A 14,281-nucleotide genomic window follows, 5' to 3' on the forward strand; every position below is an offset into this window, starting at 1 on the left:
CCAACAGCTAAAAGATATCGAACTTTTAACTGTGAATAGGCATCAGTAAAATCTGTGAAAGAAGATGATGCTCGTGGCTCGCTTAAATACATAAATGAAGAAAGTTGTATTTGGTTGGATAGGATGTTTGATGAAAACAAAGTATGAAATATAAGAGATAGTAACAAATAATAAAATATAATAATTGTTAATTGTATTCTATTATATTATTATATTTAATTATTATTACTGCATCTGAAATTAAACATATTACAGCACTACTAAAACTCATTTACTGTCAATTTATGGAAAAACAACCCATATGCATGTTCACTATTGTTATATTTTCAAGGTTGTGGTACTTTTAATTTTGAAAATAACATACCTATTTCTTGTTACAAAATGCAGAATTTGTTAAAAAGTTGACTTGCATATATATTACATGTCATATTTATTAAGTTACATATTCTAAAAATCTTTGATTGCAAATATCTCAATTTGCCATATTGCCTTATGGGTCCTTCTTCCAGAAAACTCCTCAATTCATTAAGAGTGTGTCTGAAATATGTAAGATAAGCTGCATGTCTGTATGTATGTGTGTGTGCAGGAGACAGAAAAGATACTAGGCTATATATAAAGATGTTCGAGGGCAACAACCATAAAAACTAGAACTATCACAACAAATTTAAAAAATAAAAAATAAAATAAAATAATTAGTCCAACAGGTAAAAATGAACAATCGGTGATTGATTTTGTTCAAACTTTAGGTCAATCTATGTCAAAAAATAAACAAATATGTGTTAGCAGCTGTTAAATTTAAAGAGTCATTTTCTCGTTCAATAAAGGCCAATGGCACAAAATCTCGGGCACATATCCGTTTATTTTTGATGCAGATAACCTCCCAAAGCTTGATTGAAATCAGTGATCCAATAGCTGTGCCCTCTCCTAGTTAGAATGGAGTACACAGAGGATGAAAATTAAATTAAACAGAGATATCCATTTTGATTATGAACTCAAGTACCCATGAGATATTTATAAGGAAACACACACTATTCTCATACTTCAAACAGATCTATGCAGATCTTAGATTTCTGACTCAACCAAATGCAGCTCATGACAGTGAAGATTAGAATCTCTAATATACAGTCAGTAGGATTTGATGGATTTCTGGCCAGGGTTACCTTCTACGGGATGGAGTAGACTGTACAGCCAGTGGCTCAACACACCGAGTGTGGTAAATAATACAACTCTCTAAGGGGGCCAATGGCTTCAAGCAGAAGAGCCCCTTTATTTAGGTGTTATTCCTCCAGTGGAGGAAATGCCATTGAAACCCAGCAAGCACTGTCTGTTCTCCAGGTTAGGAGTGGCCTTGCTGAAACCTGGTAGTTAAGTACGTAGGCCAATAAGCATCTGAAATTTTGCTCTAATGGTCTTTAAGTTAGCTCTATGGCATTATGTGCTCACCAGCCGATAGACGGCACCGCTGTCTACGTCTCTCGTAATTTTCAGCGTTATCAGTACAGCTTGTGCTGTTGCGACATAAAGATGGCTGCGCCATCCTCTGTTTGCACCAAGGAAGAACAGTGTTTCGTAATCTATTTTTTGTGGTCTAAGGGTGTACCGGGAGCAGAAATTCATAGAAGACTTTCAGCACAATACAGGGACAATGTTTCGCCACAGCAAAGTGTTTACTAGTGGACTGAACAGTACAAAAGGGGTCGCACGAGCGTGAAGGATGAGGAAAGATTTGTGTGTCCATCTGCAGCCATAACTGATGCCACTATTGAACAAGTGTGTGATATGATCCTGAATAACAGACAAGTGACTGTTGACGTGGCAAACCACATGAACATTAGCCATGGTTCTGCATATGAAATCAGTCATAACAGGTTTAACTTTCACAAAGTCTGTTCGAGATGGGTTCCAATACAACTCAATGAAGAGCAGAAGCGCAATCGTGTGAGAATTTGTCAGCACCTACTGGACTGTCATGCTAATGAAGGTGAAACGTTTCTGAAACAAATCATCCCTGGAGATGAAACATGGGTTTACCACTTTGAAACAGAGAGCAAATGTCAGAACATGGAATAGAAGCATCCCAGATCCCCAGACAAAAAAAAAAAAATTCAAGAGTCAAACTTCTGCAGGAAAAGTGATGCTCACAGTGTTTTGGGACTCTCAAGGGCCAATCCTGGAACATTACCAGGAAAAGGGTGAAACAGCAAACAGTGAACATTACAGTGATATGCTGGTAAACAAGCTGAAACCTGCAATTCGCAACAAACGCAGAGGTCGAATGTCAGAAGGAGTTCTTTTGTTGCATGACAATGCGCGTCCACATACCGCCACCCACACTGCTCAAACTCTTCAAGATGCTGCGATTTGAGGTGTTGGAGCATCCTATATACAGTCCCAATCTCACCCCATCAGATTACCATCTGTTTGGTCTACTTAAAAATGCTCTAAGACCCCGTTGATTCAGCTCCGATCAACAGGTGAAGGAAGCGGTGCATACGTGGCTTGCTTCGCAACCAAAAACTTTTTTTGCAAAGGGTATCAGAAAGCTTGTGAAACGGTGGACCATGTGCATTGACAAGCAGGGTGACTATGTTGAAAACTAATATCAATAAAAAGTGTGCACTCTTTTTGTAATAAATTATAAAAATTGATTGCAGATACTTATTGACTTGTCCTTGTATAAAATGTCTTTGTTTGTGGTGAGCCCACTGCAATAATAGCCTATACGAAGCACCAAAGTGGATCAGAATAAAGAGTTAAGGAGTACCCCAGAACTGATGACCATCTCTTGTGTATCCAGGGAAATCCAAGAAGTGGAGAGAGGTCAATGATCCACAGCCCAACTCAAGAGCTCCTTGGATATGGGCGATAGAATAAGAATAAGAATTAACTTAAATATAGGTAGCTAGGTAGCACTTTGCACAGTCTGACAACAACTTTAAAGACATAATTAAATAAATGAAGATTTAATTTATTACTCTATATATTGGTATTATTAAACCAAAAGAGTTTTTAATGATACTGTTATTTTTCTGGAGATGAGATTGTAACATAAGACCACATGGTATACATCAGGATCTCCAGAAACCAAAGTAGTATACAAGTATGATAGGAAAGACAGATAGAACAGAGTAAGAAAGGAGGATGTCAGGAAGGAAAATGGAGTGGCGAAGCTTTCCAATGGAATGAAGAGATGATTTAGACACATTAACAGGACACTGATGGAGGCTGAAATTGAAGAAAGGAGAAGAAGAGGTACATCCATACTAAGGTGGCTGGATTTGATCAAGAAAAGTATGAAGAATGAACCTAGACTGGAACAAAGTTAAGGAGCACCATGGGTGGTTGGATAGAGGAAGATGATGCAGGTGATACAGGGGAATTAATCTATGACACAGAATCAGACTTCAAGAAAAAGCAACCCAAGATAAACAAACTGCAGTTATAGAAATCAGAACAATAAAGGAAGTTGGTTCTCCCACCTGGGAAGAAAAATGAGCAAAATATAATAAAATCAATGAGGATACTATAACCAGATTATAGGTATGATTTCTTACAAAAATAAATTTTTATTAAATATAGGTAGCTACTAAAAAGTAATTTTTAGAGTCTTGGCCTAATGTATAGCAAAGTAAGGCAGAGAAATAAGGACCAACCTTAGAATTATTTACTCAATGACCTTACATTTATTTAAAAATGAGCTTAATTCTTGGAAAAGCACTTTACGTGCAATTAGTATTTGAAACCTATTTCAAAAATCATTCTCTAATAGATAACTTCCACAGTTTGGATAAGAAGAAAGATTAATTTTCACCTCATTGAGACATCTACACTGATAAGAAAAAAGAGAAGAGAAACCACCCCTCACCAGATATTTGAGAAACTAAAATATAATACATATTTTAACATTTCTCATGCTCACCTATGAAACTTTTTACTATGTACTGAAACTTAGGAAATGTTCTCAAATATTGCCAAATGGAATGAAGTCAAACAATACGCAATAACAGCCAAAAACAGACCATCCCAAAGGTATAGGATTATGCAACTGAAAATCTTTATTCTCATACTCAAACAGTTACTTCTATGTGTGAGGGATGGAATTCTCCGATTTTCTACTCAGTGTTAAACAGCACATACGGGAGTGAAGATACCATTGAACTCAGAGGATGCTGCTAGGGCGGTAGTGTTGGTAGAGGATGGAAGTAGCTTGCGTTATGTGGCTGAGTTGTTACACTGTGCTCCATCAACAATTTCCCTACTAGGAGGTATCGGGAACTGGGTTCATATTCTCGCAGGTCAGAATCTGGTAGGAGGTCAACTACTGTAAGGAATGACCAGTTCTTCAGTCTTCAAATTATGCGTGACCAACACAGTACCGCGGTTCAAGCCAGAAGTCGGCTTTAATAGGTACGAGGTGTGAATGTCAGTGAGTGGACAGTGAGGAGGTTTATGATGCTGAACTATACTCTAGAAGACATACTACTGGTCCAGATCTGATGCGTCAACATCGACAAAGTCACATTTAGTGAGAGAACATTGGGAATGGGTTGATGAACAGTGGGGAACAGTTCTCTTCACAGATGAATCTCGGTTTAGCCTCAGAACCCCAAATGGACGAGAAAGGGTGTAGATAACATGTGGAGAAAGGTATTCTCCATGCAACTTTTCTTCATGGTTAGCCTTCAATGGCGATTCTTTGATGGTGTGGTAAGATATCTCCTAGGTTGCACATAAGAGCTCATCTTTGTGGAAGGTGGGTCACTTATTGCCCATCGGTACATTGCAAATATTCTGGAAGAAATGGTGTTCCATTTGCATCATTAATCGATGAAGATTTCCTGTTAATTCAGGCCAATGCATGCCCTCATGTGGCCAGACATGTCCTTCAGTACCTCAACGAATAGGAATCCAATGGATGCAATGGCCTGCATACAGTACGGATCTCAACCATCTCGAGCATCTATGGGAAATTTTTGGGAAGAAAAGTACATAGTTATAGTCCAGAGACAATGCAGGAGCTGCGGGAAGTTCTTCAAGATGAATGAGAGCTCATTCCTCAAGAGGATACTGTGGCACTCATCAGGAGTATGTCTCCAAGGCTTGGAGCTGTGATTTGTGCCAGAGGCAACACACATTTCTGAAAGTGTGCGTGATGATGCAGAAATGCAGTGCAATAATAACTGTAACACTTGAGTGAAAGGAAATGAACTGCCCTTAAACAATGTTAAATTTTGATACAAACTAGGGTGAATTTAGCAAGTTTTTTTTATGCCTGTTAATAATTTGCTGTAAAATCTCATTTCTCAAAAAAAAAAAAAGCTCTGGATATCTCACTAATAAGGAGTTAAATTACAATCATACCTCAATACCTAAAAAAGATACCATTAATTCTGGTTTTGATTAATGGTATCTTTTTCATGTATAATGTGTTAATAAATGTTTTCCTTTTCAGGTATTTTTAAAATTTATGTTATAGTGAATTAGCTGACAGACTGAAGAACCTCACAGTTATAAAATTAACTATGTAAAAACTAAAGAGAAATGGCTTCCATTATAACAAATGATTTTAACCAAGTAAATTGCTTTCTTCTGCAAAATCTGAAGTGATGCATTTTTTAACCTTTTCTTTTTTTGCTGTCAGTGTATTAGAGGAGTAAAAGTATACAAGGAGACAGCTTAATATTAACATAAAATAACATTTTCTACCATTTTGAAAGGACTTTAGCAAAGAAAATTTTGGTTTGATGTGTATGTACCACAGGTACATTGATTATATGTAGAAAAGAAGAGAAGGGAAGTATGAATCATGTAAATGACTATATGTCTTCAATCCCAGAACTTTTCATTCTTCTGAGTTGTAATACTCGGCATGTCTCTCATTAATTTTGTATGAATACAAATCTCCATGACAAGAGTTAAATTTAAGCTATCTGATAAAAGTGAATTTTATTAGATCTTCATTTGCATCATTTAAAATAGAGGTTTTTATTCTCCTCGAGGAGGAGGGGCAAGAAGAATGTACTGGTAGTTTTTTATATTAGGTAAGACTATAAAAATAATTTTTCAGTGTCATAGCAAAAACACTTGGTGATTTGTTAAATCTTACCCTATTTATATGTGTAAAATAATATCTTGCATCAATTATGAAAAATATCTGCCAAATCAATACCACCTTAGATTTTTCTTTTTGATATTGGTAGGTAGAAGTAAAAAAATTCACTGATGACAGACAACTTTTACCAGATTTCAGTTAGGTTCTCTTACATTCTTAAGATGTTGCTATCTTTATTTATTTCTTTCTTTACAAGGTTGGTATTCCCAAGCTGCATTCTATGTTTTGTGCAGTATAGTGCAACACTAAACTGACAGACAACAGCTACAACTAAAATGAGTTGTCACTTCCATTTTAGTTTCCATTTCACTTAAAATGAATATTCACACCAAAGAATGGAGTAATGGAACGAAGGTGACTCCATACTACTCTCTTCTAGTATTTTTCTTTGAACTTTTCTTCACATTTCTGAGGTGAAATGTCCTTGGAGAGCATCTCTATCCTCTGTGAGGGTAAGTTAGTTCTGATTTGAACATAACTTGAGGAAGTATTATTTCTGCTTAAACAGAAGATTTACTTTCATTTACCATCCCAATATCGCAACTTGCCACCATTAAACACCAGATTACGAGTGGGCATGGCAACCATTGGTGCAAGGGTCTTCTTGTTGGAACCAGTGCCTAGATCTTCTGGCAGAACAGGGAGGTCCTAGAAGAGAGTTACATTTTTAAGGAATATTAACTGATTTAAATGATGAACACTGAATTTTCATAACCATTGTAACTCTATATGGATTTTTACATCATCAATATGACTTACAGGAAGTTATCAGACATGATTCAACTACACTTGACGAAAAATGTCCATTCTTACATAACCCATATGTGCCCACTGTCGACATTTGTCAAGATGAATATCTCAATGTTGTTGATCTTATATTGGTAAACAGGTGCATTGTTTGACACTTATTGCAGAGCACGAAAACAAAAGACACTCAGTTTCGTGCCTTATCGAGTTGTGTGTGAAATATCATTCCGTATACAGTCAAGAGAATGAAGTTTCCATCGTGGTGAGTATTATTTTGTTATTATATTGTTACTCTTAAGAGTAGAAGAGGACTGTTGTGTTCAATGTAATAATGCAATGTGGTTTCAACAGATTTTAAATTAGTTTGTGGCATACTGATAGTTATTTTGTTTCACGTCGACATATGTCAATGGTGGGTGCAAACAGATTTACCTCAGTACTGTAGAGCTTGCACTCAGCTTCAGGCTGGTACTGAAATAGTGCGTAGAAAAATAACTGAAAATGGTACAATCTGTGTGCGAGAGGGTGTATTGAATGAAAATGAAGCGAGTCATATTAGTGACGAAGCAGCTAGTCCAGTACCGTATATGTCTTCAAGTTATTCGTTCGTTCGGTCGGTTGGTTTTTCTTTCTTAACTATGAAAAGAACTTGACAACAGTCTAGTCTGTGTTTTGAGACTACACTCTCTCTTTCATAATGCTGTCTATTTTAGCATGAGTGAAATGCCTCGAAGCAAAGGACATGGCAGCCAATATTAGATTTTTTGCACGGTTTTACTGGTACCTTCATTTTTTCTAAAGTCCATTGATTTCTGGAACACAGTAACATCCGAAATGGCTCCTATATTTTAACCTTCAGTTTATATTTATGACTCAAATTTAAAGCCATATTACAGTTGATTCAATCAACCACAGCACTGTGAAAACAATTTTAGCCAAATTTTCAAATTGTAGTTACTATGTTTTGGACGTCAATGTATTTTAGAATTAAGGGTTACTCCAATTCAACATTGTAATTGTGAAAACAATTTTAACCAAATTTTTAAATTGTAGTTGCTATGTTTTGGACGTCAATGTATTTTAGAATTAAGGGTTACTTCAATTCAACATTGTAATTCATATTGTCACACTTTTAATGTGTACATAATTTCTATGTTTTTTACATATTATTACTAAACATGGCTTTATACTCAAGCAAAAAATTTGTAAAAACAATCCAAATATGACAGGTCTTAACCTTGAGACAATTATGTAGGCTGAAGATGCTTGTAAATAAAGCGAAACATGTCCCTGTAAATTTGTGTTGTAGTATTATGAAGAGCAACACAAAACTAATTTGTATTGAATAGGTGGATTAAAATAATCACTATATTGTAAGCATTTATAGCAAATTTCAATACGGGTCTAATCATGAGATTAGTTACATGTAATAAAATAAAAAAAAAATCATCCCTGACAAACCCAAAAAATCCAAATTCGTTACCTTTACCTACAACAATCCAAACTTTCACCAGGTCTTGAACCCAATAAAAAACAAAAATACCAGTATAGTTTTTAGGACAACAAACACCAACCAAAAATTATTTTTTAATCACAACACAATCAATTCAAGCAAAAACATTTACTCAGGTCAGGCACATACAGGCTCACCTGCACGCAATGCAACATCTTTTATATTGGTCAAACAGGCCGGAGATTTCAAACTAGGTACTTAGAACACTCCTCAGATGACTGAAAGCAAGTACTGGTCTCTTAAACAATTTTATAGTAATTAACACCTACTTCCCATTAAGCACAATAAATTTTCAGCTATGAGCTCCCATATGAAAGAAACAGGACATCACTTCACAAGGATAGGACAAGACGTCACAATTATTAAAAGAGTAGACAAAGGAAAGTTGATGAATGAATTTGAAACCATCTATATATTTTTGGACCAATACTACAACAAAAATCTAAACCTCAATGATTTAATTGAAGTCAAGAATCCATTATACGAAAGTTTACCCAAATTATTGCAAACGCTAAATTCAAAACGTAACTACATTCTTAAAAATCTTAAATTAACATAATCTAGAACTCCACTACTTTAACTAACTTGACTCCCTTCATGTCCGCCCCCACAATTCTCCCGCAACCCAATACGACTCCCTCCCTGCCCGACCACGCAAATCTCTCGCAACCAACAACACATAAACTTAACGCCCTGCCCCGCCCACCCCCTCCCCTCCACCACACCCTCCTCCGCCAATCTCACATCGATACAATACTAGAAGCACAAGTGTCAGTCATTTAACGCTATCATAGCAACTGATTAACACCATAACAGTCAAAGAAATAAATGAACCCACACATAACGTTGTTTTTCTTCAACTAACCTTTCCATAACTGATTTACATCTTTACAGACAAAAGGGTAAGTGTTTTATACATTTTCCATGTTTTTCTTTTTTAAAACCCACATTCTCTTCAAAAATACCTTTCCTAAGCTCTATCAACGTCAATAGACCTTCGACTTTTGCTCCTTCAAGCAAGATAAATATGTCTATAGACAGCCGAATACTTTTTCCTTGCTCCCACAACTACTTAAAGAAGACTGTTATCTTATCGTACCACATTCGACTTTCACTCCTTCAGCCAGTTAAATAAGACTATAGACAGCTGAACAGCCACTTAAGAAGTCTATCAGCCTTACTTTTTCTTATCCTCCAACAGGAGTATTCAAGGAAACATATTTCTGTTTCATTATAAAGATTGAAATGTTTATTGTTCTACCCCCAACAGGTTTTTGGGCGCATTGACTCAACACTCCAGAAAGTATAATCGTGTGAACTTACGACATGCAGCTTGATACTACGATTTAAACCACAGACATTCTAATAATTTTTATGTTTAGACAAACACCTACATTGATTTCCTCTTTTTACAACTTGTAAGAACAATCAGGATCCTGATTTTTCACCATACAGGTTTGAGTTTGAGGCTGATGATGCCCTTAATATGGGCGAAACATGTCCCTTAACATTTTATAATACCAAGATCTCTTTGTACTGAATAGGTGGATATTAAAAAAATAACACTTGTAACACTTTGTATTTATATATATCGGCATCTAAAATCTCAGGGAATATATGTTAACGAAACCTAGTCATCCTAACCCATTCATTTAGGTTAACACTTTGAAGACGATGTCACCCCATGTGGGGTGACGGACCCTCATACAAAATATAGTATGTCACCCCTCATGGGGTGACACGGCAGTGTGTCCAGGCCTTTCAACTTTAGGCTGTCGCACGAAACTAGCGCTACCATTCGCTGTTGTATTGCATTGCTTGTTCACGTAAGGTGTTCATAGAGTGCAGCGCAGTGCCCATTCCTTTCTCAGCACGCTGGGCATTGCGCAACAAACAGTGGAATTTCTCTGACATTTGTCACCCCATATGGGGTGACATACGCAACCATCAGAATTCAATTATTAATGGCAAGGAAAATAATGTGGATTGGAGTCTATTATTGCTTTTTTCTTACATACTGGTTGAGATTTAGCACTCAGATGAAATTGTAAACCGGGGCTACGTGTGAATAAAAAGAATGTTTCTGCAAACCTGGGAATGTTCCCCAGTAATTGTCACTGGCTGATGATTTAGTTGAATCATTGCCCGATGCAGCACCGGAATCTTTGCTAGTGTCCTCACTACACAAACTATTGTTGAGTTCTGACTCGGAAAAGGTGGCATCACATTGCAAATCCTAAATGTCAACATCTCTTGATTCAACACTCGAGCCCTTTTCAGGTTGTTCTTCTATCTCTCTATCGGTAATCATGACTTACTCAACACAGAAACACATAACATGAATTAATTTCTTGTCACTAAACTGTAAATTACAAGGAACTCGTTGAAAGGCGCGTAAATCAACAGCTCACAGTACAGAGCACAGTGTTCCACAACAACAAAGGTAAAAAGGCCGTCACCCCTACGTCACCCCTGTAGGGGTGACGTGCGCTTTCTCTGTTGCATAGTCAACCTAATAACCATATGTCACCCCAATGGGGGGACAGAAAAATAGTAACTTTGAACATAAAATATGTCTTTGATTATCATCTACGAATGAAATTACGAACATCCGTAACCCACAACAACCTGAAAAATGTATACGGCATTTCAGCAGTTTACCGCGGAAAAAGCAAATGTACACGTCGACGCTAAAGTGTTAAAAGCAACTGGCCTAATGAAATGTAAAGCAATATTCCACAGAAATATAAACTGGGCAGATATGGGTTAAAGTTCCAAGATAAAGTCAAGTGTAAAAGAGTAGAAAACATAGGCACACATTATCATGAAAAAAGACACAGAGCATGTATTATGAATTAGCAAGCACCAGTAAACTTGCTGACAAATATTTTATCTTTGGAGAGTGTCTAAATGTGGTATTTTCATAAATACATGTTAACTATCAAGAACTTTGTTTTCTAGTATTGAACACCTTTCAATCGAACACATCAGAATTATCACACACTGTGTAATGATTTTAAAGACCAGTCACCATGGACTTCTGGGCTCCTTTTCATGAAAGCTCCAGTTTTTTTTTTTTTTTGCTAGTTGCTTTATGTCGCACCGACACAGATAGGTCTTATGGCGACGATGGGATAGGAAAGGCCTAGGAGTTGGAAGGAAGCGGCCGTGGCCTTAATTAAGGTACAGCCCCAGCATTTGCCTGGTGTGAAAATGGGAAACCACGGAAAACCATCTTCAGGGCTGCCGACAGTGGGGCTCGAACCCACGATCTCCCGGATGCAAGCTCACAGCCGCGCGCCTCTACGCGCACGGCCAACTCGTCCGGTAAGCTCCAGTTTAAATCTTAGAAGAAGTATACCTAATATATTAAATGATAGCTCAATTATCTTCTTGTTGTGAAAGTTATACATGCATATTTGTCTTTTCTTTCTTTCTTTTCTTTTTTTGGCTGGCCAGGGTATTGTTACCCCACTATGGTAATGGAGCAGACTGTACAGCCAGTGTCTCAAGCAGTGGTAGATAATCCAACACCTTAGGGGGTACCAACAGCTTTGGGCAGATTGAGTTTCCTTACGTGGTCCCCTCAGAGTAGGAAATGACATTGGAAACCATCAAGCAGCATCTGTTCTCACATTAGGGATGGCTGCAAGAGGCATCTGTAAGTCCTGTTAGGAACAGCCTGATCAATTGCTGGCAATCACTCTAAAATGCCTTTGGGAGAGGTGACCATCTCATAATAACAGCCAAAAAGTTGAAAATGGTACCTTTAAATTAGCCAAGGAAAAAGCTACAGAGTCTCCTGGAAGCGACGTGCAGTTCTTGTGCTGGGAAAACTGTGAGAAGTGGGCGAACAGCACAGTGTCATGAAATAGGAATAATCAACGTTGGAAAATATGATAGGAAAGACAAGAAAGGACAGGGTAAAACAAGGATGTATGTATGTATGTATGTATGTATAGTCCTCAGCCCGAAGGCTAGTTGGATCCTCAACAGTTCTACCATCAGCTGTCAAAGATGGCCTAGGCATCAGTGAAGAGGCATACTAGGGAAATGAGAAGTGAGGTAGTTTCCCGTTGCTTTCCTCAACGAGCCAGAAGTTGCTATTACATATCAAAGCCAAGGATGAGACTGAGACAGATCAATGAAAGTAACAAAATTGTTCTACCCCATACCAGAAGACATAGTGCACTGTAAACACTAGGTCTCGGTTGAATTCGATCAGGAACAGCATAAAGCATAATAAGATAGAGCCTAAACTGGAACACAGTTGTGCAGCAGCATTGGAGGTTGGATGAGGAAGAGGAAACAGTATGGTAGGGGAAGAGTAATGACCATACTGAAAGTTATATTGGTCAAAAATATGAAGAAGTAAAAATAAATCGGACAGTCGTAAGACGAGTTAAACAACAGGAAGTTTCCAGGTAAATCAAAAGGGCTGGCAGGTTTGCTAGAAGCAAAAGCAAAGTCATCTCCTTACAGGCCATGTAGGCCCTTGGAGAGGTGAAAAGTCATGGTTTCCACTATCCGTAACCTTGGAGTTTAGTGGGGTAGAGTGTTTAGCTCTATGCCTGGTCTCCTTTGCCCCCAGGAATTAACCTGGTCCTGTACTCATTTTTGATGTAGGTTGAGTGAACCTCACAGCCATGTGCACCTCCGGAAGTGGAAATTTTCATACTTCCTGCCGTCTCTGTTAGGCAGCCCTTCATCTTTGTACCTAAGCATGTTGCAACATGCTGCATGATAGGAATGGGTAGCCAAAGTTTATTGCTTCAAACCATAGTGAAGGCTATTTCTGAAAACTATCCAGGATTTATTTTAATCCCTTAGCACTTTAAAAATAAAACAAAAACAGTATGCAAATGCTGGGATAGTACTGAATAATTTCAAGTCATGGTGTACCTATTCTTGGAACAAATAAATTATGCACACATCAAGAACATATATTATAACCAAGCAATTTCCTTTCACACATTAAAATCAGGATACAGTAGAACCTCGATTATACGTTCCCGGAAACTACATTTTCCCTATTATTTGTTCAAACTATGTAGTCCGACGAGTATCCTAATTAAATAACGTTGTAAAAATCCCGCATTATCTGTTCCTCGGAGAAACAATTTCCCGGATCAACCGTCCAGAATTCAGTCCCATCAATGCTAAATCCTCGATCACGCGTTTTTCAAGAAACTGTATCTCACGATAGGACGGCTACGGCAAACTTACGGGGCTTGGTGTTAACGTCCCGTCATTGCGATAATTAGAAGAAGAATCGGTACTGTACTGGAAAAGTGATCGGCGGTGAACTTGCATAAGGAACCATCTTAGCATCGCATTCGGGTGATATTGGTTAGAAAATCCTCGGAAATCATAAAGCAGAGAGTGGCCACAACAATTGGAAGGAGACGGAGCGCATTTCGACAGCTCTACTTGAAGACGGAACGAGTTTTGTCAAATATTCGTACTTCCAAAACATCTACATTATGTCCAGGGTTAGATGTTTATTTTTTTTACATTTTTATTTTTTATTTTATTGTATCGCCAAACAGGTTTTCGGCACTTCCCTCAAGGCATTGTATAGTCACTGGGCTTTCAGGCAGGAATCAAAACTGCTCAACACAAAATTCGTATTCTAATACCATCATATACAATTATGTTATAGAGACCAGAACAGATGTTGCACCTTACATACATTAAGCCATGGGAGGTTTTGGGATTGCCTATTACCGTTTTGGTCCTAATATAAGACTGAGAATTTCATTTTTTTGTGTTAAAATATTATAAAAACCGCAGACGTTTTATCTGCGCACGTCACATTTAAAAAGTTTGTAGCATTTTGCACTCGTACAGACTTGTACAGCGAGCACGCTTTCCAGCTGAGCTCAAGGTCACAAATAACCGTAATTTCT

The 14,281-nt window shown here is 37.5% G+C and overlaps 1 protein-coding gene across 1 annotated transcript in view; it reads right to left on the minus strand.

Moving 5' to 3' along the window:
* Window positions 1–6,048: 6,048 nt before the first annotated feature.
* Window positions 6,049–14,281, minus strand: part of LOC136874726 (protein FAM91A1) — an 86,702-nt gene continuing 78,469 nt past the window's right edge. The window contains exon 13 of the mRNA XM_067148393.2: window positions 6,049–6,760. Coding sequence (XP_067004494.2) covers window positions 6,632–6,760 — 129 coding nt within the window. The 3' untranslated portion in view covers window positions 6,049–6,631. The remainder of the gene's footprint in view (window positions 6,761–14,281) is intronic.

The sequence above is a fragment of the Anabrus simplex genome, chromosome 1 (assembly GCF_040414725.1).
Source record: "Anabrus simplex isolate iqAnaSimp1 chromosome 1, ASM4041472v1, whole genome shotgun sequence".
Classification (NCBI taxonomy): Eukaryota; Metazoa; Arthropoda; class Insecta; order Orthoptera; family Tettigoniidae; genus Anabrus; species Anabrus simplex.